Source organism: Anomaloglossus baeobatrachus, chromosome 1 (assembly GCF_048569485.1).
Source record: "Anomaloglossus baeobatrachus isolate aAnoBae1 chromosome 1, aAnoBae1.hap1, whole genome shotgun sequence".
NCBI classification, from domain to species: domain Eukaryota; kingdom Metazoa; phylum Chordata; class Amphibia; order Anura; family Aromobatidae; genus Anomaloglossus; species Anomaloglossus baeobatrachus.
Window position 1 is genome coordinate 388,808,557 of NC_134353.1, and position 25,020 is coordinate 388,833,576.

Consider the following 25,020-nt stretch of genomic DNA (forward strand, 5'->3'; position numbering starts at 1 on the left):
GCAAAGCGCACGGAAGAAGTGACATGTCACTTCTTTTTACGCAGCGCTTCGGCAGTAGCCGAAGTGCTGCGCTCTAAAACGCCACGTGCGCACGGCCCCTGCACAATCTCCATAGACTGTGCAGGGGACGCAGGACGCATGCAGTTACGCTGCGCTACAAAGCGCAGCGTAACTGCATGTATTTACGCAACGTGCGCACATAGCCTAACTGGCACAAGAAGGGGCTCTCACTGGGGGGTCCGCTCTGCTGCTATCAGGCCGGCTTTGTACTTTCTATGGGTATGTTTACTCTTTTGGCTGGGTTTTAATCCAATGTTTATGTCCAACATCTATACCTGATTGTTTATGTGTATCCATTGAGCACTTTATAGTGGCTACATTTGTCCATCCTTGATTGTTAAGCCCTGACTTTTGTTTTTCCATTCACTCTGTTTTTGCAGAGTTTGCTTTCTACCAGCACCTGTAGCTTTCTACTAAGTGACATTTGAGTCTTATTGTATATACTGAATGTATCCCTGCTACCTCAGAGTACATATATGTACTGCAGTATTTATTTAGTGCTGGTTTTTATCCTAACAATTGTCTAAACTTTACATCATGCCCAATTTGTGCTGGATGCTTTTTTGTATGTATTAACATTGACCCAGCCTATGATTTACCATTTTTTATATGTATGTAACATATATTGGTTTATGTACAATTGTTTTATCTGCCGGCTTGTCTGCTGCTAATCCTTCTTGTGCCAGTTACTCTTTATTAAAATTTATTTGCACTGTACTCCTTGTCCTCCAATTTTTATCTGATGTCTTGAGTGTGCTTCAACAGGTGCCATGCTTTGGTTTTTCTGTTGTTTTTTTCTGCATCTTTGGTCTTCATGGTCTTCATGTATACTACTTATCTTCAAACCCTGCACACTTTGCTTCAGAACCTTACACGCTCAGCGCCTCGCTTGCTCTGGCTGGTTTATATAGTTCTTCAGGACTTCCAGAAGCTGCCAGAAGCTTCAAGAAACAGGTGTGACTAATACTACTGATTAAATCCCAAGACAAACTTTTTTTTTTTTTGCTTTTTTAACAGTATCACAGACAAACAGACAAACAATTCCCTAATGAAATTAAACAATTACAGTTATCACCACTATGTAATTGAGTTTAAACTATGCCACACTTATCTTCAAACCCTGCACACTTTGCTTCAGAACCTCGCACGCAGTAATCAAAGCAAAAGGTGGCTACTTTGATGAACCTAGAATATAAGACATATTTTCAGTTGTTTCACACTTTTTTGTTAAGTATATCATTCCACATGTGTTAATTCATAGTTCTGATGCCTTCAATGTGAATCTACAATTTTCAGAGTCATGAAAATAAAGAAAACTCTTTGAATGAGAAAGTATGTCCAAACTTTTGGTCTGTACTGTATATATTTCAAAAATATCACTTGAACATTTTGCATGACCCAAGAAGATGTGAAAAACACATACATTTTTAATAATTTTTTCTTCTAGTGGGGAGCCTATGGAAAAACACATGAAAAAAAACACTACCGGCAGAATATGCTAAATTTGGGAAAAAAATTCCCAGTGGCCAAAAAATTCACCAAAAAAATGGCACAAAGAAAGTAAAGCATTGCTTACAGGGTTTTTCTTCAGATTTCCTATTGACTTACAGTAGACATCTTTGTTCAATTGATGTAAAAAAAAAAAAAGCCAAAAAAGTAATCTCTCCTGATTTGTCTGAATTAGTAAATACTTGTAATCCCTATGTTACAAATTAGCGCCGCCATAGCCGCAAGCAGCCTGCTGCGATTCCGGTTACGGCCTGGTTCTGGCCACCGTTTTTAGCCGTGACTCAGGTCGTCCAGCTGGCTGCTCTCTCCTCCACGTCTAAAGGATGCTTTACACGCAGCACCCGCCCCCGTCATTTGTGCGTCACAGGCAAAGCGTCGCCCGTGGCGCACAATATCGCTAGTACCCGTCACACGGACTTACCTTCTCAGCAACGTCCCTGTGGCCAGCAAACAGCCTCTTTTCTAAGGGAGCGGTTCGTCCGGCGTCACAACGACGTCACACGGCAGGCATCCAATAGAAGCGGAGGGTCGGAGATCAGCCGCATGAAAGACACACCCACCTCGTTGCCGGAGGACGCATGTACGGTGCTGTTCATCGTTCCTGGGGTGTCACATGTAGCGATGTGTGCTGCCTCAGGAACGACAAACAACTTGCGGCCAGCCCCATCAACAATATTTGGGATTTGAACGACATGTCAACGATCAATGATTAGGTGAGTATTTTCGATGATAGTTAGCGGTCGCTCGTACGTGTCACATGCAACGACGTTGCTAACGAGGCCAGATGTGTGTCACGAATTCCGTGACCCCAACGACATCTCGTTAGCAATGTCATTGCGTGTAAAGCCCCCTTGAGTGTGGAGAGGCGGCTAGTGCGCATGCGTGTGCCGATTTACCCCAGCCAGAGCCTAAGTCCAGTGTTTCGCCTAGTGAGCATGCTCACCCTGATTGTGCCATTCCTGAGGCTAAGTCCTCAGTTCAGGCCACTGAGCATGCTCCTACACTTAGTGCAAAAAGCCTCTTTGCACATGTACTTGGACATTGTGCCATGGCTACGTTCTGTTTTGTGCCTACTGAGCATGCTCAGGCAGATAATCTGATTTCCGAGACTGTTGTTCCGGCTACTGACCATTCTCAGGCACTTAGTGCATCAGAGGCTAGGTCCGGTAAGGACCTCACTGGGCATGTCCGTGAGGTGGCAGAACCTGATAGGCCGGCAGGCGTTAGATGTCCTGATGATATGGCCACTCCACTGGCCGCGGAGGCCCGACGCTATGACCAGGCCCCCCACCATTGGTCGTCAGACGATGACTGGTGAGGTGTTTGTGGCGTGGCTGCCATGAAGTCATCAGTGACGTGGCGGTTCCAGATAGGCCACTAGTGATGTCACTGATGATGTGGCACTCCGCTATTGGCCCCTGGAGGTGCCATTGTGGTCCACCCTGGGTTTGGGGCGGACCTAGGTTAGAAAAGGGGCTGCAGACAACATGGAGGTGCGCAGTCTTCACATTTGCTCAGACAGAGCACACCTCCATGTTAGAGCCTCATTGCAGCATAAGCCTTAGGGGCACTTTGCACACTGCGACATCGCAGGCCGATGCTGCGATGCCGAGTGCGATAGTGCCCGCCCCCGTCGCAGCAGCGATATGTGGTGATAGCTGGCGTAGCGAAAGTTATCGCTACGCCAGCTTCACACACACACTCACCTGCCGTGCGACGTCCCTGTGGCCGATGACCCGCCTCCTTGTTAAGGGGGCGGGTCGTGCGGCGTCACTGCGACGTCACACGGCAGGCGGCCAATCAGAGCGGAGGGGCGGAGATGAGCAGGATGTAAACATCCTGCCCACCTCCTTCCTTCCGCATATCCTACGGAAGCCGCAGTGAGGCCGGTAGGAGACGTTCCTCGCTCCTGCGACTTCACACACAGCGATGTGTGCTGCCGCAGGAGCGAGGAACAACATCGGACCGTTGCGTCAGCGTAATCATGGATTACGCCGACGCTGCACCGATGATACGATTACGACGCTTTTGCGCTCGTTAATCGTATCATCCAGCCTTTACACACTGCGATGTCGCATGCGATGCCGGAAGTGCGTCATTTTCAATTTGACCCCACCGACATCGCACCTGCGATGTCGCAGTGTGCAAAGTGCCCCTTAGATTGAAAGCGGTAGGCAGGGTTAGGCGTCCGGTGCTTTTTTTTTTTTTAAACATTACATTTTTATTAGAATATAAAATCATATTACAACATATATGTTTGAACAGTGATAATACTTCTTATCACAATAAGTTATTTGGAAAGAATGGGAAAGGGGGAGGGGTGAGGACATTAGATTGTACCCGTGTGTTACCCGTAAAGTTACATCTCTACATCCACAGTGTTTAATCTGAAGGATAGCCAGCTATCTCATTTTTTGAGGAATAGTGAAGTCTTGTTAGTGGAAGAGGCGATTATTTTCTTGGCAGACAGTGGTTATTGACCAGTGCTGTAATTTTGGCAAGTGATGGACACTCAGGATTTCTCCAGTAACTCGCTATTTTCCTTTTGGTGGTTATGAGGACGTGCACCATCATTGTCCGGAACTCATACGGGACTAAAGGCTGCTTTACACACAACGATATCGCTAGCGATCTCGTTAGCGATGTGACACGCCCAGATCGTTGTTACTATTTGCCGAGATCGCTCATAGGTCGTTTTGTAGTGGTCACACGTACAGATCTCATAAACGACGCTACATCAGTGATATATTGTTTGACCAAGGCGGTCGTGTGGATGTTGTTCGTCGTTGGCAGGGCGTAAAACGTAGCAATATGTCTGCTGCATTCCAAACGGCGAACAATATTTTGAAACTGAACGACGTGTCAACGATCAACGATTTTCACCCTATTTGCGATCATTCGGAGTTGCACGTAGGTGTCACACGTAATGACGTCACTAACTATGACGGAAGTGGGTCACGAAAACCATGACCCCGATGACATATCGTCAGATAAATCGTAGCGTGTAAAGCGGCCTTAAGTCCAGGTCAATGGCGAGAAGCGCCTGTTCTTTCGTGATTTCAATTGGAATATTGCTAATATGGGACATTAATTGCATTCTATAATAATTTTACCTTATCACAAGTCCATCCACCGGATGTGCATCATGTCTGCGTTAGTGTCTCCGCACCTCCAGTACACGTCTGAGGAGATGCGGTAGATTTACGAAATCTATATGGAGTATAATACCACCGTGCATTTTCTAGGTGGTTTGTACATGCATGTTGGTATGCTTTCCTATCATTGAGAATGACGTCTGCCATTGCCCTGGTGTGATGGTGCACTGTAGGTCTCTCTCCCACTTGTGGAGATATGTGTCCAGAGAGCGGAGCATGCCCTCCAGCAGATGGTTATAACTTAAGGATAACGTTTTCATCTGTGACGCCGGGTTGTGCAGCATTGTGAGTAGTGCAGATGGCTGTGAGAAGATCAGCTCTCTCTTTTCATGTAAGTGTGCCGCCCCAGCAGAGGATCAAACCGCTCGAATCCGGGGGTGGTGTCTGTTCGTGACTCGAGGGTCTCCGGACCTGGGAGCTTAGGGGCCACACTCAAATGTAAAAGGGAGTATTTACAGGGGAGATATAGTTTGTGACACCACCCGTGGTGTACAGTAATGAAGGGATACCGCTGCTGCCGATGGGAGTACCCAGGGTGATGGAGTGGGGCAGCAAGGTGTTGTTGCCCTCCCCGGGTAGGGAAAGGCCCCGGGACTCGGTGGGGTGCCATAGGGTGCAGGGATCACTCAGGTACTCACTCAGTCAATAGCAGACGCTGACAACAGGGTAAACAAAATCTCGGGGTATCGCTGCCGCTTGAGGGGAGCTCGTCCGGGTCCCGTCCCCTACAGTGTTGCCTGGTGATCCGTGACCTGCCTCCTGGCACTAAGTTTAGCTTCAACGTAGTGGCCCAATGGTCTGAAACTTATGGGCCCCGCTCCCCACTGTGGCTAAGTGTGGAAGCCTGCTCTCAGGGCTCACACTTGGGATTTTCTTGGACCATTTGTTTGGAAGGCCCTATCCCCCTCGTTGCACTAGTGCTCCGATTCTGGAGCAGGTGGGAACAGATCATCAAGGCTCCGTTCTCCTCAGGTTAATTGCCGGGTTGCCTGAAGCTTCTCCCCGACCTAGGGTCCGTTTAACCCGCTGTGCCTTCGGTCCCAGACCGGTGACAGTGCCAGGCTGCTGACTGTCCTCCTTGACAGGTCCAGGCACCTAGCCACAATCCCCTGCGATCGGGGGTCTGACCCCTCTAGGTCCAGACTACCGTCTGCAACCTAGACAGCTTCTCTTGGGAGCCACCACTCCCAACCTTCTCTCACTGATCAACTCATCACTGAACCACTGACTACACTACTCACCTCCACTCCCTGACCCCCCAGGTGGGCGACTCTATTCCACTCAAGCCATCCACTGGTGTGCCTGGTGGGTGTGGTGTAGTGTGTATCTAGGATTTGATTTGCTGTTGGAGGCAACACCGTAAGATAGGGACCCAGAACCATGAGGGATTTGGAATACTGCATGGAAGAGCAGTTTATGCAGTACCCTGTGACGACCTGATAGTCACATAAGAAGTGTCTTATTTGTAAATATTTATAGAAGTCTTTATATGGGATGTGATATTTCTGTGTAAGTGCAGTGAATGGAGACAGTGTCTCTCCCTCATACAGGTCTCCGATCATTGTGATCCCCGATCATTGTGATCCCCAGGGGTTTCCAGGTCTGTGGTATGCAGGTATGCACCGCTCCGGCGTCTCTACAGGGGCTTTAGAGAGCGCCACCTTTATAGAGCTCAGCTTATTAGTCAGTACACCCCACACCCCCAGAGCAGCATCCACCGTCGGTGAGACACACAGCTTTCTATTGCTGTTGGTCAGGGAGCATGAATAAAAGAAAAATGCCACATTTGTAGTTCCGATCAAGTGTTTTTCGATCATCATTATTCTAGGCGTCCGGTGCTTGTCACGCCAAGACACCCATGGCTCAGCACGTTAGGATCAGGCACCGGGCTTTCACCTCCTACCGTCCAGTCCTGCTAGTGCAGCCCAGTGGAGTCAACTGGGCTGCGGCTATTGCGCCACCTGTCTGGTTGTGCCCCCTATGTGCATGGACAGCGTACCCCAGGACCCCTGTGGTGTTAACAGGGAATTCCTGGGCTGGGTAGTGGACCCTGTGACGCTAACAGGGCTCACAGTCTCCTGTTCTAAGTGCTTTTTAACTTGGATCAGGCCGCTATTATTTCAGAGCCACCCAGCTCTGTATTCTCTGCCTAACCTTCGGGTTGCCAGCAGCTCCTTTGTCATCTGGAGCACGGTGGACCTCGACTGGCGATTGGGATATACACTACCTTATCCTAATCAGCCAGTCCCCCTGTAACATCCCTATTAAAGAAATATTTTAAAATATTAATCAGTTCTATAACATGCTGCATATGGATACAAAGCATATGTACAGTAAAAAATTAATTTTTCTATAAGCCTGAAACATTTAAAACATGTATACAAGTATAATCTATTGAGATGTGTTTTTACTAATGGGGATATTTGAAATGTTTTGAATGATATGAAAGTATATGTATTGTGAAGAATGGCTTTGTTATTCTTCTGGTACAACAATGCTATTTTAACTTTTTTCTTAAAGGGAACCGGTCATCAGATTTGGTAACTATAAGTTGCAGCCACCACTACTGAGCTCTTTTATACAGCATTCTAAACTACTGTATATAAGAGCCCAGGCCACACTGTAGAATTTAAAAAACACTGTTATAATACCTAAGGGACGGGGCGTTCCGATCCAATGGGCACCACTGCTCTCCAGTCTGGCACCTCCTCTCTGCTGCGATCTCCGTCCCCCTTCTACCCAGCCCAGTATTGATGACATGTTTACATCATACACACTAACTGGCATTGCGGTCCTGCGCAGGTGTACTGTGATCTGCCCTGCTGAGGGCAAATCAAAGTACTGTAATGTGCAGGCACGAGGAAAGGTCACAGACCGCCAGCACTTGCACACTACAATACTTTGATCTGCCCTGAGTCGGCCAGATCAAAGTGTGCCTGCGCAGGACCTCAATGCTGGCTAGTGTGGATGATGTAGGGCGCATCATCGAGACGGTCCACAGAAGAAGGAGGACGGCGATCAACACAGAGGAGGCGCCGGACCGGAGAGCAGCGACACTAATTGGAGCGGACCGCCCCCTGGGTGAGTATTATAAAATTGTTTTTTTTACGTTGTAAACAGCAACCTAGGCTCTTATACAGTGCCTACAAGTAGTATTCAACCCCCTGCAGATTTAGCAGGTTTACACATTCGGAATAAACTTGGCATTATGACATTTGGACTGTAGATCAGCCTGGAAGTGTGAAATGCACTGCAGCAAAAAAGAATGTTATTTCTTTTTTATTTTTTTTTTTAAATTGAGAAAAGTTTATTCAGAGAGTCATTTATTATTCAACCCCTCAAACCACCAGAATTCTGTTTTGATCCCCTAAAGTATTAAGAAGTATTTCAGGCACAAAGAACAATGAGCTTCACATGTTTGGATTAATTATCTCTTTTTCCAGCCTTTTCTGACTAATTAAGACCCTCCCCAAACTTGTGAACAGCCCTCATACATGGTCAACATGGGAAAGACAAAGGAGCATTCCAAGGCCATCAGAGACAAGATCGGGGAGGGTCACAAGGCTGGCAAGGGGTACAAAACCCTTTCCAAGGAGTTGGGCCTACCTGTCTCCACTGTTGGGAGCATCATCCGGAAGTGGAAGGCTTATGGATCTACTGTTAGCCTTCCACGGCCTGGACAGCCTTTGAAAGTTTCCACGCGTGCCGAGGCCAGGCTTGTCCGAAGAGTTAAGGCTAACCCAAGGACAACAAGGAAGGAGCTCCGGGAAGATCTCATGGCAGTGGGGACATTGGTTTCAGTCAATACCATAAGTAACGTACTCCACCGCAATGGTCTCCGTTCCAGACGAGCCCGTAAGGTACCTTTACTTTCAAAGCGTCATGTCAAGGCTCGCCTACAGTTTGCTCATGATCACTTGGAGGACTCTGAGACAGACTGGTTCAAGGTTCTCTGGTCTGATGAGACCAAGATCGAGATCTTTGGTGCCAACCACACACGTGACGTTTGGAGACTGGATGGCACTGCATACGACCCCAAGAATACCATCCCTACAGTCAAGCATGGTGGTGGCAGCATCATGCTGTGGGGCTGTTTCTCAGCCAAGGGGCCTGGCCATCTGGTCCGCATCCATGGGAAGATGGATAGCACAGCCTACCTGGAGATTTTGGCCAAGAACCTCCGCTCCTCCATCAAGGATCTTAAGATGGGTCATCATTTCATCTTCCAACAAGACAATGACCCAAAGCACACAGCCAAGAAAACCAAGGCCTGGTTCAAGAGGGAAAAAATCAAGGTGTTGCAGTGGCCTAGTCAGTCTCCTTACCTTAACCCAATTGAAAACTTGTGGAAGGAGCTCAAGATTAAAGTCCACATGAGACACCCAAAGAACCTAGATAACTTGGAGAAGATCTGCATGGAGGAGTGGGCCAAGATAACTCCAGAGACTTGTGCCGGCCTGATCAGGTCTTATAAAAGACGATTATTAGCTGTAATTGTAAACAAGGGTTATTACACAAAATATTAAACCTAGAGGTTGAATAATAATTGACCCACACTTTTATGTTGAAAATTTATTAAAATTTAACTGAGCAACATAACTTGTTGGTTTGTAAGATTTATGCATCTGTTAATAAATCCTGCTCTTGTTTGAAGTTTGCAGGCTCTAACTTATTTGCATCTTATCAAACCTGCTAAATCTGCAGGGGGTTGAATACTACTTGTAGGCACTGTATACAGTATTCTAGAATGGTGTATATACAGTTAGGTCCAGAAATATTTGGACAGTGACACAAGTTTTGTTATTTTAGCTGTTTACAAAAACATGTTCAGAAATACAATTCTATATATAATATGGGCTGAAAGTGCACACTCCCAGCTGCAATATGAGAGTTTTCACATCCAAATCGGAGAAAGGGTTTAGGAATCATAGCTCTGTAATGCATAGCCTCCTCTTTTTCAAGGGACCAAAAGTAATTGGACAAGGGAATCTAAGGGCTGCAATTAACTCTGTAGGCGTCTCCCTCGTTAACCTGTAATCAATGAAGTAGTTAAAAGGTCTGGGGTTGATTACAGGTGTGTGGTTTTGCATTTGGAAGCTGTTGCTGTGACCAGACAACATGCGGTCTAAGGAACTCTCAATTGAGGTGAAGCAGAACATCCTGAGGCTGAAAAAAAAGAAAAAATCCATCAGAGAGATAGCAGACATGCTTGGAGTAGCAAAATCAACAGTCGGGTACATTCTGAGAAAAAAGGAATTGACTGGTGAGCTTGGGAACTCAAAAAGGCCTGGGCGTCCACGGATGACAACAGTGGTGGATGATCACCGCATACTTTCTTTGGTGAAGAAGAACTCGTTCACAACATCAACTGAAGTCCAGAACACTCTCAGTGAAGTAGGTGTATCTGTCTCTAAGTCAACAGTAAAGAGAAGACTCCATGAAAGTAAATACAAAGGGTTCACAGCTAGATGCAAACCATTCATCAATTCCAAAAATAGACAGGCCAGAGTTAAATTTGCTGAAAAACACCTCATGAAGCCAGCTCAGTTCTGGAAAAGTATTCTATGGACAGATGAGACAAAGATCAACCTGTACCAGAATGATGGGAAGAAAAAAGTTTGGAGAACAAAGGGAACGGCACATGATCCAAGGCACACCACATCCTCTGTAAAACATGGTGGAGGCAACGTGATGGTATGGGCATGCATGGCTTTCAATGGCACTGGGTCACTTGTGTTATTGATGACATAACAGCAGACACGAGTAGCCGGATGAATTCTGAAGTGTACCGGGATATACTTTCAGCCCAGATTCAGCCAAATGCCGCAAAGTTGATCGGACGGCGCTTCATAGTACAGATGGACAATGACCCCAAGCATACAGCCAAAGCTACCCAGGAGTTCATGAGTGCAAAAAAGTGGAACATTCTGCAATGGCCAAGTCAATCACCAGATCTTAACCCAATTGAGCATGCATTTCACTTGCTCAAATCCAGACTTAAGACGGAAAGACCCACAAACAAGCAAGACCTGAAGGCTGCGGCTGTAAAGGCCTGGCAAAGCATTAAGAAGGAGGAAACCCAGCGTTTGGTGATGTCCATGGGTTCCAGACTTAAGGCAGTGATTGCCTCCAAAGGATTCGCAACAAAATATTGAAAATAAAAATATTTTTTTTGGGTTTGGTTTATTTGTCCAATTACTTTTGACCTCCTAAAATGTGGAGTGTTTGTAAAGAAATGTGTACAATTCCTACAATTTCTATCAGATATTTTTGTTCAAACCTTCAAATTAAACGTTACAATCTGCACTTGAATTCTGTTGTAGAGGTTTCATTTCAAATCCAATGTGATGGCATGCAGAGCCCAACTCGCGAAAATTGTGTCACTGTCCAAATATTTCTGGACCTAACTGTAAGGGCTCACTAGTGGTGTCCGCAGCTTATAGTCACCAAATGTAGTGACAGGTTCCCTTTAAAGGGAACAATTTTACATTATTCTGTATATTTGTTTGAGTTGCCCATAAAGGCGTAAAATCTTTTAAACCCGTTCCCCCCAATGACCTATTATTACATCATAGATCAGGCATAGGTGTATGATGTGGGCTCAGTACTTGATTCTGTGCCACACAAAGCAGATTTTGGTTGTGTTACACAAAAAGCTCTGCCTCCAACAGCAGCGAGTGGTGCGACCTCCAGTCACTGCTTTTAACCTAGTAAATAACACTATCAATCACTGACAAAGGATCTCAAACTGTGCAATTGTGGTGCCCTAGACTAGCCAGGTGGCCACAGACAAAACACACACACACCCCCACTCTGGACAGTTACATTAGTCAGACATAAAACCCTTGTTGCCTCCCTCCAGAGTCTGATGTCCACACCAGGTGGCGCGGAGCCAGGCGGCTGGCCCCACCCACCGAGGAGTTCACAGGCCTGGAGGCGGGAAAAGCAGTCAGTTGGAGTTAGAGTTTGGAGTAGTTCAGTTCAGGAGGTGAACGTGAGAGGTCATGTACTGCGAGTGTCTGGGTCGGAGCCCAGGCACTGAGAGCAAGGTTGGCAGACGGTGGTGGCCGTCTGCAGGAGTTGGTAAAACTACGCAGAGCCGTAAGGACCGGGGCTGGGCGGTGGCCCACCGGTACCGGACCAGGGAACGGAGTGAAGCTAAGCACACACAGGCAGGGCCATTGGACCCCTACCAGGCTTGGAGCCGCCGTCAATAGTCAAATCTGAATGTGACAGGAACCCCCGGGGTTCCCTAACAACCAAGTCCTGATTGAAGGCAACCGCTCACACCGTGAGGATATACAGCCACCGCCACCAGCTAGAAATCCAAGGGCCAGCGCCTGCGGGCAAAACGGGCTCCTCCGGTATCTATACACCGGGGAGCGGACTACCGTTGGGAAGCCATTGGAGTCAACAAAGTACACAAAGGTGCAGGGAGAGACAGCCACCATCACCTGTCCGGGGAGAGACACTGCAGCCGGCTGCGGGACTCGTCCATCCAGCCATTTGGTTTATCGGAGACTTTGTGCATCTTTTGCTGAGTGAGTACACCCGTGCCATCTGGCACCACGCCGCGCCGTCCCTGCCACCCTGCACCTCACCGACCCTGCCTCCCCGTCACACCACCGGGCCCCGGGACCACCAACCCCTACCCACGGAGGGGGAAAACAACATCCCAGCTGCTCCCTACCATCGCTCCCAGGATCCCCGTCACCAGCAGCGGTGGTGCCCATCTTCACCACAACCCATGGGTGGCGTCACGGACTAAATCCCCAAACAAACCACCCCCTTTTCACTCACGGGCGAGGAGCGCCGCTCGAGTCCCCGGATCTGGCCCACCGCTCGAGCCACCGAGCAGTAGCAGCAGCGCCGGACCCGAGCATTAGCGAGCGTAGCGCCCCGCCGCCCGCGACACAATCCTGCCGTGCCTCCGTGACACCCAGCTCTCTGCAACTTGATCACAGCAATTGGTGGACCCAACAGCCAATAGCCTGCTTAAGGACCCTGTGTCTGCCATGACGGAATTCCTGTGAAGACCAATCAGTGGCTAGTGTTAGTATGAGACCATAATTAGAACTGCACTTCTTTTCAACATTAGCATCAATAACATGTGGCCTGGCATTGTCAAGTTGAAAAACATCTTCTGGGACTTTCCACGATTGATCCATTCTGTACTGCAAGTAAAATTGGATGTCACATACCAAGTCTAAAGTATCATACAGTGTCTACAAAAAGCATCAGAGGAGTTTGGACATCATTGGACTACAAACCAGATGTCCAGCTACAGGTGTTACATTGACATCACACTACTGCTCTCAAATGTGTCATGGTGCAGTTCAAGATGGTAATGGAGGTCTATCCTCTTCACTGATGAGTTAAATTTTTTACTTGGATGCAGTGATAGTTGAAGATTGGTCTGGAGACCATTTGAATAATGCCATGAAGTGGACTTCAAGAGAAAATCACATCAGTTCTGTTTAATGGTGTGGTCTCGTACAATGTATGATAGCGGGTGTTAGACTCACCAGGTAAGGTATATCCTCCAAATCCAAGGTCTGGGTAGTCATACGGTCCTTGGGCATCGGTGTAGCAGATTGGGGAGTCAAGAGGGCATTGAACACCTGAGGCACTGGAAACTGCAGGTAGACAGGAGATGTCCAGAGAGCTGCAGACAGGCAGTGGAATGCTGGAAACCGCATGTAGACAGTAGATGGCCAAGAGACCGCAGAAAGTCAGATTAGATGGTGGAAACTGCAGGCAGGCAGGAGACATCCAGGAGACTGCAAGCAGTATGCTTCAAACTACAGTCAGGTGGGAGATGTCCAGGAGACCACAGGCAGGCAGGATGCTGGGTACCACTGGTAGGCAGGAGATGTCCAGGAGAGTGCAGACAGCAGCTGAGAGGGGAAAGGTGTGGAGAGAAACCCAGAGATTAGCAACACAGAAGTATTAATACCAAGGCACAGGGTGTGTCTTTTTGAGGCCAAAGGAAGGAGGGGGGAGGAACCAGCACCGATTCCAGTAAGATAACATCCAAAAAACTTTATTAAGTCATATTAAAAGTTATAAAGGTACAAAAAGTTCCATGAGAATGCCAAAGAATGGATACTTGATGCGTTTCGGACTCTAGAAATAAAAACACAGTCCTTAATCATAAGCCTTATTATTTGCATACCATTAACATGTCTATCGATCCTGTGATTTCCGTAATTCCATAACTTCCTTCTTAGTGTTGTAGTTTCAATGTCATGTATATATTGCAATACTAAAGTGTTATACTACAGCTAAAAGCTTTTGTTGCTAGAAAGTTGTAAGCTGTGTGCAGGGGGTGGGGGGAATCCTCAGAACACAGCGAAGTCATGAATGAGAAAACTGACTCCAACGTTAATTCACTCACCAAATGTATTTAGGTTACGTGAATTCTCATACACAGAAAGTGAAGATATCTCTCAAAATACTTGAAAAAAAACTCATCTAGGAGCCTGAAACCTTTGTGCTGCACAACTGGGTACCCTACCAATATGTACCAACTATGTATACTATAAATTTACCTACTGGCCACCGATTAACTTTTAACCCTCTTTGACCTGGAAAAAATATATGCTTGCAAAGTTCGGGCTCACTTGCAGTACAGCACAACAGTTCACAAACATATAGTCAATTATCTCTGTACCCCAACCAAATATGTTCTCATCTTGGGATGACTTGTAAAAAATCCTTTCTCAATAGCAGCTGCTACGCTGAAAAGGAAGGTTAAAAAACTTAATCAATTTTTTCACACTAAAATGTCTTTCAGAAGCTCACCCCTGTAAAAGTACAGATATGGCCCAACGTCATTTGTATGATGTGATAGTTGTCGCGGGCGGGGAGGAGGGTGTCAGCACACCGCGCTCACCCCTTCTGCTCGGGTCCGGCAGCTGCTCCTGGTGGCTCGAGCCGTGGGCCGGATCCCGGGGTTTCTCGAGCGACACTCCTCGCCCGTGAGTGAAAGGGGGTGTTTGTTGGGTGTGGGGATTGTTATAGTTCGTGACGCCACCCACGGTTGTGGTGATTGCACCACCGCTGCTCAGTGTGGGGGTCCCGGGGATGGTGTTGCGGAGCAGCCAGGTGTTGTGTTGCCCCTCCGTGGGTAGGGGTTGGTGATCCCGGGGCCCGGTGATGAGATGTGAAGTGTAGGGCCTGGAGGGCGCAGGGACGCGGGGGCAGCGCTGTGCCTTGCGGCACTATGGTACTCACTCAGCCTGACACACGGACACAGTCTGTACGGTAAACCAACGGCTGGTAGGACGGTCCCACAGACGGCTGCACCTGCACTCCCGGTAGGTGACGGTGATGTCTCTCTTCCTTGCACCTATGTTGACTGATGGTAGCGGTGGATTCCCTCCGGTTACCCGCTCCCCGGCTGCAATCTGGGCCGGAGGAGCTCTACACTTTGCCCGCAGGCGCTGGCCCTGAGAAACTTGTGCCGTGGCGGTGGCGGTCTCTCCAATACGGGTTGGGCTGTTGCCTTCAATCGGGACTTGGTTGTTGGGGGATCTGCGTCCCCGTCACTGACGGATTTGGCAAATCTGGCGACTCCTAGCCTTGCCGGGGTCCGAGAGGCCCCTGCCCTGGTGCTGACTGTCCTTCGGAACACTGCTCCAAACCACCGGGTACACAGCCAACGGGGTCCTTCCAGGAACTTCCAAACGGTCCCCCTCCGGACAGTCACCGCCGTTGCTGACCTTGCTGATCTGGCCCTTCACAAAGCTGGGCTCTCAGGCTTTCTTTCCTTCTGTCACTTTACTTGCTTTTCCTCCTTTACTACTTTCACTTTCACTCAACTCCTAAACTGAACTCTCCTCTTTACTCCTCACACTTGCCCTGCCTAGGCTATCTGCTGTTCACTCAAGCTCGTCCCTGAGCTGACTGCCTGGTTACTTCCTGCCTCCAGAGCTGTGAGCTCCTTGGTGGGCGGAGCCAACCGCCTGGCCCACCCCCTGGTGTGCATCATCAACCTCTGGAGGAAGGCAACAAGGATTTGTGGTTAGCTGTGATGTGCCTACCTGGAGTGTGGGGTGTGGTGGTGTTTGACCTGTGTCCCCTGGCTTGCCCAGGGCGACACATTCCCCCTTAGCAAAATGCAGACCATCCGCGGGCTGCCGTCCTACACCGGTTTTATTTTTCTGTAAAAGGGGATAACAGGGTTAAGCAAAACATAAATACATTTTTTTATAACTCTTCCCAAGACGGGAGGCACATTTACTTAAACGTTGCAACGGTATACGGTCACGGTTTCCGCTCTCTCCCACCCAAGCAACCTGGCCCTGATGCTGCCCCTAAAACCCAGGCAGCACCCCTTGACCCACAGTCCAGCACAAGTCACCCGAGCGGGATCTGTCCTTCCCCTCCAGAGGGTAGCCACCGGTTCCTTTGGTGGCTGGGCCCCAGCCTGCTCTGCTGAGGGCCCTCCCTCCAACCTGCCTCTCCGGAGGCGGTATAGCGGAAACGGTAACGGTACCCAACATATTTACAAGCCACTTAACGTTTGTGGTGCCCTGCAAGTTCACGGGCTTGTCCATGGATAGTTCCCATGCATATAAACTTTAAACGGTCCCCACGGGGACAACGGTGCCGGCTCCTGCCGGTTCTAATCACTGCAGACAATCAGGTGACAAACTCGGTATAATCATTTATCATCATTTTTCAAAACTTTTTAAACTTTTTCAAACAACAACTTCAATGATGGTCCCAACGGGGACGGTGCTGCGGGCATCCATTGCCCTACTCCGGTCTTTCAAGCGCTGGGGCTGCTGGCAAGGGGTAGAGGTCTGCGCTCGCTCGGGCCTCCGGGCCCCTCCTGAGGTTAACGTCCAGCGCAAACCACCCTCGCTCCCCAAAGTGCCGGGTATAGTGCACAATATCTCCCGGCATCAGGTTACGGCCGGGATGTTCTTCGGGCAGGTGAGCATGCACATCCCGCCGGGCTACAAACACCTCGGCCTCCAGGCCTGGCTCGTAGATGAACCCGTAGCCCCGGCGGACATCAAACCGCCTCACCTGTCCCTCGTGCAGCGGTCCCCGGTCACGGAATGTCGCTTGCCGGAGATTCTCCTTCTCCCGGATCGCTCTGGCCACCAGCTCGGCCTTCTTCCTTTCCCTCTCGGCGATCTCCAGGCCCAGCGGTACCGGCTCCCTATCCCAGGACGGCGCTGCTGCCAGCGCCGGCGCACGGGTTGAGCCCCGCGGGACATCCAGCACGTTACCCACTGTCAGGAAGGTGGGCAGCGTATCCCGCGGTGTCATGGCCTTGGGCGCTGCCTTGCAGCAGCAACCCGGCGCTACCTCAGCCGAGGTGTGGGGGATGGGCATAGGGGCTTTCCGCTGCCGGGCCTTCGGCTCGGAACGGGTCTTCGGCTCCGGCTCGGGGAGTTTCTCAGGGGATGCCTCCGGTTCGGTCTTCGGAGTTTTCCACGGCAACACCGCTGACTGGCTGCGGGCTCCGGCTACAGGTTGGCCCGCTTGGGCGGGGACACTGGGTACTGCTACCGGTTGTGGTGGTAGCAGGCCTAGTGGCGGGGTCACGGCCTCCGGGACGGGTGGCGAGGGAGGCAGCGAAGGGAGAGGGCTTGGACCGGGCCCCACAGCCGCGATGACCGGCCCCTCAAGGGCATCGGGACGTGGGTCACTCACCCTCCCTTTCTCCGCTTCCTCCTCGCGTCTCCGCACGGTGGCTACAACGTCCGCCATGTCGGCCTCCCACTCCTCCATGAGGAGCTGCATCTTGACCTGCAGCCGTTGATAGAGCTGCGCGGTCCGGATCTCCACCCACGCCGCGGTTCCAGGCGCGGGGGGTATGGTGTCGCGGGACGGCATCCACATGGTGTCTTCACTGGTTGCTTCCAGGAACAGTATTTTCGCAAGGTCCTGGCGTCCCTGCCTTTATAGCCGCAGCTACATGCGTCCAGCCGCCATCGCGTCCCCCTTAGCTCTTTCCGGCCCCTCCTCTCTCGGGGCGGGGTTTTGGCCTTCGCGCCTCTACTGCTCGAGAAGACGCTCGAGCGGGAACTTTTCGCGCCAAAGATGGCGGCTTCTGAAATTTTTCTGCCGGATGCCTCCGGCGGTAACAAGGCGCACCTCTACCTGACGGCAGAGCGGTAAGATCCTGTTCGTGACGCCAAGTTGTCGCGGGCGGGGAGGAGGGTGTCAGCACACCGCGCTCACCCCTTCTGCTCGGGTCCGGCAGCTGCTCCTGGTGGCTCGAGCCGTGGGCCGGATCCCGGGGTTTCTCGAGCGACACTCCTCGCCCGTGAGTGAAAGGGGGTGTTTGTTGGGTGTGGGGATTGTTATAGTTCGTGACGCCACCCACGGTTGTGGTGATTGCACCACCGCTGCTCAGTGTCGGGGTCCCGGGGATGGTGTTGCGGAGCAGCCAGGTGTTGTGTTGCCCCTCCGTGGGTAGGGGTTGGTGATCCCGGGGCCCGGTGATGAGATGTGAAGTGTAGGGCCTGGAGGGCGCAGGGACGCGGGGGCAGCGCTGTGCCTTGCGGCACTATGGTACTCACTCAGCCTGACACACGGACACAGTCTGTATGGTAAACCAACGGCTGGTAGGTCGGTCCCACAGACGGCTGCACCTGCACTCCCGGTAGGTGACGGTGATGTCTCTCTTCCTTGCACCTATGTTGACTGATGGTAGCGGTGGATTCCCTCCGGTTACCCGCTCCCCGGCTGCAATCTGGGCCGGAGGAGCTCTACACTTTGCCCGCAGGCGCTGGCCCTGAGAAACTTGTGCCGTGGCGGTGGCGGTGTCTCTCCAATACGGGTTGGGCTGTTGCCTTCAATCGGGACTTGGTTGTTGGGGGATCTGCGTCCCCGTCACTGACGGATTTGGCAAATCTGGCGACTCCTAGCCTTGCCGGGGTCCGAGAGGCCCCTGCCCTGGTGCTGACTGTCCTTCGGAATACTGCTCCAAACCACCGGGCACACAGCCAACGGGGTCCTTCCAGGAACTTCCAAACGGTCCCCCTCCGGACAGTCACCGCCGTTGCTGACCTTGCTGATCTGGCCCTTCACAAAGCTGGGCTCTCAGGCTTTCTTTCCTTCTGTCACTTTACTTGCTTTTCCTCCTTTACTACTTTCACTTTCACTCAACTCCTAAACTGAACTCTCCTCTTTACTCCTCACACTTGCCCTGCCTAGGCTATCTGCTGTTCACTCAAGCTCGTCCCTGAGCTGACTGCCTGGTTACTTCCTGCCTCCAGAGCTGTGAGCTCCTTGGTGGGCGGAGCCAACCGCCTGGCCCACCCCCTGGTGTGCATCATCAACCTCTGGAGGAAGGCAACAAGGATTTGTGGTTAGCTGTGATGTGCCTACCTGGAGTGTGGGGTGTGGTGGTGTTTGACCTGTGTCCCCTGGCTTGCCCAGGGCGACACATTAGCACCTAAGTGAGTGAATTCATTCCTTTATAACAGCAAGGAAATTAGAAACGTGGCAGCGGCACCAGAGGATCTGGTTGCTGATCTTGCAATAAACTTAAGCCTGAACCAATCAATATACCTATTTAACTATCAATTCGGTCTTAAGCGGGCTTTACACGCTACGATATTGTTAATGAATAATCGTCGGGGTCACGGTGTTTCCATCTTCATTAACGAGATCGCAGTGTGTGACACTTATGAGCGACCTTAAAAGCGGTCAAAATAGTTTGCCGCGGAGAGGTTGTCCTGAAACAAAAAATCGTTTTCTGCTTATTAGCGATATTGTTCCTCATTCCTGCGGCACCACACATCGCTGTGTGTGACACCGCAGGAGCGACGAACATCTCCTTACCTGCCTCCACCGGCAATGCGGAAGGAAGGAGGTGGGCTGGATGTTACGTCCCGCTCATCTCCGCCCCTCTGCTTCTATTGGACGCCTGCCGTGTGACGTCGCTGTGATGCCGAACGAACCGCCCCCTTAGAAAGGAGGCGGTTCGCCGGCCAGAGCGACGTCACAGAGCAGGTATGTGCGTGTGATGCTGCCGTAGCGATAATGTTCGCAACAGCAGCGATCACCACATATCGGCCATAAGACGGGGGCGGGTGCTATCGCGCTCGACATTGCCAGCAAATGCTAGCGATGTCACAGTGTGTAAAGCCCGCTTTAGTCTTGAATGTTTAGTGCCAAAATCTAATGTGTTCTCTGCGTGATTACTCACTGTGGCGGCTCAGTGAGCCTTAAGTGTCTTAAGGGTGCTTTACACACTGCGACATCGCTAACGATATATCGTCGGGGTCATGTCGTTAGTGACGCACATCCGGCGCCGTTATCGACATCGCAGCGTGTGACAGCTAGGAGCAACAATCAACGATCGCAAAAACGTCAAAAATCGTTGATTGTTGACACGTCGCTCCTTTTCATAATATCGTTGGTGGCGCATGCCGCTGGTTGTTCGTCGTTCCTGCGGCATCACACATCGCTATGTGTGACACCGCAGGAACGACGAACATCTCCTTACCTGCGTCCACCGGCAATGAGGAAGGAAGGAGGTGGGCGGGATGTTCCGGCCGCTCATCTCCGCCCCTCCTCTGCTATTTGGCGGCCACTTAGTGACACCGCAGTGACGTCGCTATGACGCCGAACGCACCTCCCCCTTGGAGGGATTGTTCGGCGGTCACAGCGACGTCGCTGAAAAGGTATGTGCGTGTGACGCTGCCGTAGCGATAATGTTCGATACGGCAGCGATCACCAAGCGATGTCGTAGTGTGTAAAGCACCCTTTACCAACACAGGTCTGTTCCAGAAAGATAACCAATGGATATGGACCGATAAGAATACCCTCTGGCAGGTGAACTGTGTGTGCAGATGTTGATGACGCAACTCCCACATGGTGTCTAAAGCGGCTCACACTGGGCTCCGGTCTCTTCCTCTCTTTCAGTGGCATCCCTGGCAGCAATATACTTCTCCCGTTTGCAGCGGATTTGGTCACATACAGAATAGGCTTTTCACTACATAATTATCACTGTAAAAATGAAACTCAAAAATGATGGCAGAATTTTATTTTTTCTGATTTCTCAGTACATTACATGATAAAATGAATGGTGTCATTCAAAACTCCAACTAGTCCTGGAAGAAAACAAGTTTTTATATGGTTATGTGAATGTGCCACCCCCGTACCAGCAGCCGCGCTGCTTGGGTCCGGATCCGCAGTGGCTCGAGGGGTCTCCGGACCCGGGGGTCGTGTGGACACTCAAATAGAAAGGGGAATAATATGTGCAGGAGATTTGTGTAGATTCTTCGTAACGCCACCCACGGTGTGTGGTAAGATGGAGTACCACCGCTGCTATTGCGGAGCACCCGGGGCGGTGGAGTGGAAGCTAGATGTTGGACCCCTCCGTGGGTAGGGGTGGATGCCCCGAGGCTCAGTGTCCAGGACACGGGGAATGATGTAGACTGGAGGTGGCGCGCTGGGCCGGACCGGGGGATGTTGGTATACTCACTGTTGAATAATTGCACACAAGTCTGCTGGTAAACCAAGGTTTTAGTGTCTGGCTGCCGCGTCCGGGTGTACTCGGGTCCCACACCCTGCTGGTGTACCGATGTCCCTTCCTCCGGCACTCTGTAACTTTCTCAATTCTGGACAACCTCGTATGGAACGGGGAAGTCCGCTCCCGCTGCTGTTGTGGTTGGGAGTCGTGCCCGCGAAAAGTGACCCTTGGGATCTCAGTGGGTGTTTGCGGATACCCTATCCCCCGTGGTGGGCTGCCGTTTCACTCTATCTGGGCTCACACTTTGGAACAATGTCTGGAACCTTGCTCCCGGCCTGGTTAAATAGAGAAGGGGCTTGCATCCGTCTTCTAACTAGGGTCCAGGTACCCCGCCTGTGCACGGTTTCCGGACCGGATCTTCGCTGTCGGTACCGGCAGGCTCCAACCCTGTCTCAATCCACTTTGGATTTCCTGCGACCGCACTCCCGTCGCCTTTGGACACGGTCCACTGCTTGCCACCTAGCCAGTAGACCAGGGTCACTACTAGGCTCAGCTTTCACTCCTCAAAATCTGAACTTGAACTCCTACCCCTATGTTCCCGCCCCCGGGAACCTCAAGACCCCTAGGTGGGCGCTCCCAATCCGCCTGGTCCCTCCCACTAGTGTGTCCTTCTTACTCTGAGGGGGGTGGCTAGGATTTTGTGGCAGATGGTACCTGATGTGGGATGGTGTTATGTCGGGTGAATTGTTCCTCTGTGACCACCTGACGGCGCTAGGGCGTCACATGAACAGAAAAATAAAAAAGTTATGACTGAATAAGGAGAAGAAAAAAAACAAATTAAAAAAATTCAAATTGGTTGCATCCTTACAGGGTTAAATACCTGTTTATTTACGGTAGTTTTTAGATACAAACAATACAACTTGTATGTTTCAGGTTTCTGTGAATCCAAATTTCCAAGTCCTGGAGTCAGATTTTTCCAATAACGCCGTGCGATGTGAGCTGACCTACACAGGAACCTATGTAATAAATCGGAATTGCCGCCTTTCCAGGTAATCTTGTTTTGTGTTATAGAATGGTTCTATAAATTTACAAAAACATTTTCTTGTCATAAAAATAAGCTTATATTTGTTGCAGTAGCATGTCTTGGCTGGAGACATTTCAGATTTCTTTGACAATATACATTACTTTAGGAAATTCAACTTGACAAAATGGCTGCCTTTGGAAGTGATAAAAATACCAACATGCAGATATTCATGTTTAAACACAACTTCATTAATCAGTCCAGACATATTATACCCAGACGACCTTGTATCATTTGACCTCCACCTAGAACACAGGAGGATGCGCAGAATTCAAAGACAAAGATTATCCATCTGGTTCAACCTCCCCGAAAAATTACTGTAGCTGAAAAAGTTAAAGGGGTTGTCCGGAATCACAAGTGTGCAGTCACATTAAGGATACTGCAGATTTGTGGATTCAGACTGGACATCTCTGTTAATGCTGGTTATGAAGGAAAAATGACAGAACACATTTGGGGAAATTTATAAAAACTTGCTTTTCATAAACCAGGCTGAGGCTAAAACCCGATTGAGTAAGATTCACCAAATTTGGTAAAGGGGGCCTATCTCCCAGTAATGTACCTGACGGGAAGGGGGGAGGCAGAGAGATTGGTCACCATGGGCCGCATGATCTCAGGAGCCCCCCCAAAGCTACATAACATAACTATATAAGGGTGCTCAGCACTGATACAGTTAACTCTACAGTAGAGCAAGGTGACATAATTTTCCTGCACCACTGGTCTCTGTTCTGTAGACTGCAGTTCGATTCAGGCAGGCAGCCTACAAAACAGTGGGGAGAATCATTGATGAGGTGGGTACGTGGATGCCTCGACACGATGACATTGATCCTGTCTGCCAGTGGACTCCTCAGGATCCATCGGTAGATAAGCATAAGAATGTTTTTTTTGGGGTCATAGAAGGAAATACCTGGGACCATATTACAGTGTGGGGGAATATTGGGGGCCATATTACAGTATGGGGAGAATACTGGGGGCCATGATACAGCGTGGGGGGAATACTGGGGTCCATATTGCAGTGTGGGAGAAATACTGGGGGCCATATTACAATATGGGGGAAATACTTCAGGCCATTTTACAGTGTGGGGAGATATTTGGGGCCCTCATTTGTGAACAAAGCTACTAAGGGGCATCATAGAGTAGGAGGCTACATGGAGCCGTAATACAGTTACAGGACTACTTGGGGCCATCATACATTGGAGGGGGCTACTGAGGACCATCTTACAGTGGGTGAGGCTACTGAGACCTTTTACAGGGTATCTACAGGGGGTCATTATATAGAGAGAAGGGGCTACTGTGGGGCCCATGATGCCGTGTACAGGGAGCTGTGTACCTATCATGCTGTGTATGGGGAAGCTGTGCAGAGCATCCTGCTGTGTAGATGGGAACTATATATGGGGGGACTCAGGAGTCATTAGTAAATGTTTAGTGGGCACATAACAAGCATTATTTTTATAGGGGTACTCAGTATGCTGTGATTGTGAAATTGGCACACTAAGGGCATTATTACTTTCTAGGGGGCAAAATGTGGGACCTGTTTTCTAGGGCACTTGCACAGGACATTAATATTTTTATTAATAGGACAATTTTACCATTTGGAGAATACCAGCCCTCAGCTGTCGGCTTTATCATGGCTGGGTATCAAGATTGGGGGGACCGCTCGCCGTGTTTTAAAAATATTTATTTAAATAATTTTTTAAAAAGCTGCATTGGGTCCCTCTTATTTTGATACACAGCCAAGATAAGCTCACGGCTGGGGCTGCAGCCTGTAGCCGCGTGCTTTATCTGTGCTGGGTATCATAATATGGGGGACCCTATGCCAATTTTTTTATTTATTTTTACACCACTATAAAAATGCAGGCAGCGCCTGTGATTTCAAGAAGTCAGACACGCTGTCACCTGGGGTGGGGGCGCGGTCTGACTGCAACTAATCACAGGTGCCGGGAGTGAGGGTGGGCAGGGGAAGCAGTGCACATGCATGAGGGTAATGAGCGGCCCCGGAAGTAGTACTACAGTCACGAAGAGATTGTTAAGTATATCGCACATCCTTTTTTCCTATTTTTTTTCTTTTTCCTTTATTTTTTTAATTATCCGGATGGCCGGATCCGGATAGTTACCCATAGTTCACTAAGAACTCCGGGTCTGGGGTCAGTGCATGGCTACTTGGTATTTCGGGCGGATCCGGACTTTTACAGTCCGGATTCACCCATCACTAGTTACAATCACTGTATACTAAATAGTGAGTGTACTATAATCACTCCCCAAAATATTATTTGACAGCCTGATCTGTAGAGTATGTGAAGTGTATATGCAGAGCTGGCTGCAGGTCGAAATGCAGGGTAAGTGATTACAGCTTGCTCACTCATTAAAGTAAATTTATTGCAGTTGTCCATGGGTCAAACCATACTCACTTTTCAGTGTAAGGAGTACTTTGCACGCTGCGACATCGCAAGCCGATGCTGCGATGCCGAGCGCGATAGTCCCCGCCCCTGTCGCAGCTGCGATATCCTTGTGATAGCTGCCATAGCGAACATTATCGCTACGGCAGCTTCCCATGGAGTCACCTGTCCTGGGACGTCGCTCTGGCGGGTTATTAAGGGGGCGGGTCGTGCGGCGTCACAGCGACGTCACACGGCAGGCGGCCAATAGGAGCGGAGGGGCGGAGATGAGCGGTATGTAAACATCCCACCCACCTCCTTCCTTCCGCATATCCTATGGAAGCCGCGGTGACGCCGGTAGGAGATGTTCCTCGCTCCTGCCACACACAGCGATGT

The 25,020-nt window shown here is 49.9% G+C and overlaps 1 protein-coding gene across 1 annotated transcript in view; it reads left to right on the plus strand.

Moving 5' to 3' along the window:
- LOC142302562 (protein-lysine 6-oxidase-like) overlaps nucleotides 1-25,020 on the plus strand; it is a 173,378-nt gene that overhangs the window by 113,406 nt on the left and 34,952 nt on the right. Inside the window, exon 7 of the mRNA XM_075343694.1 lies at nucleotides 22,105-22,220. Coding sequence (XP_075199809.1) covers nucleotides 22,105-22,220 — 116 coding nt within the window. The remainder of the gene's footprint in view (nucleotides 1-22,104; nucleotides 22,221-25,020) is intronic.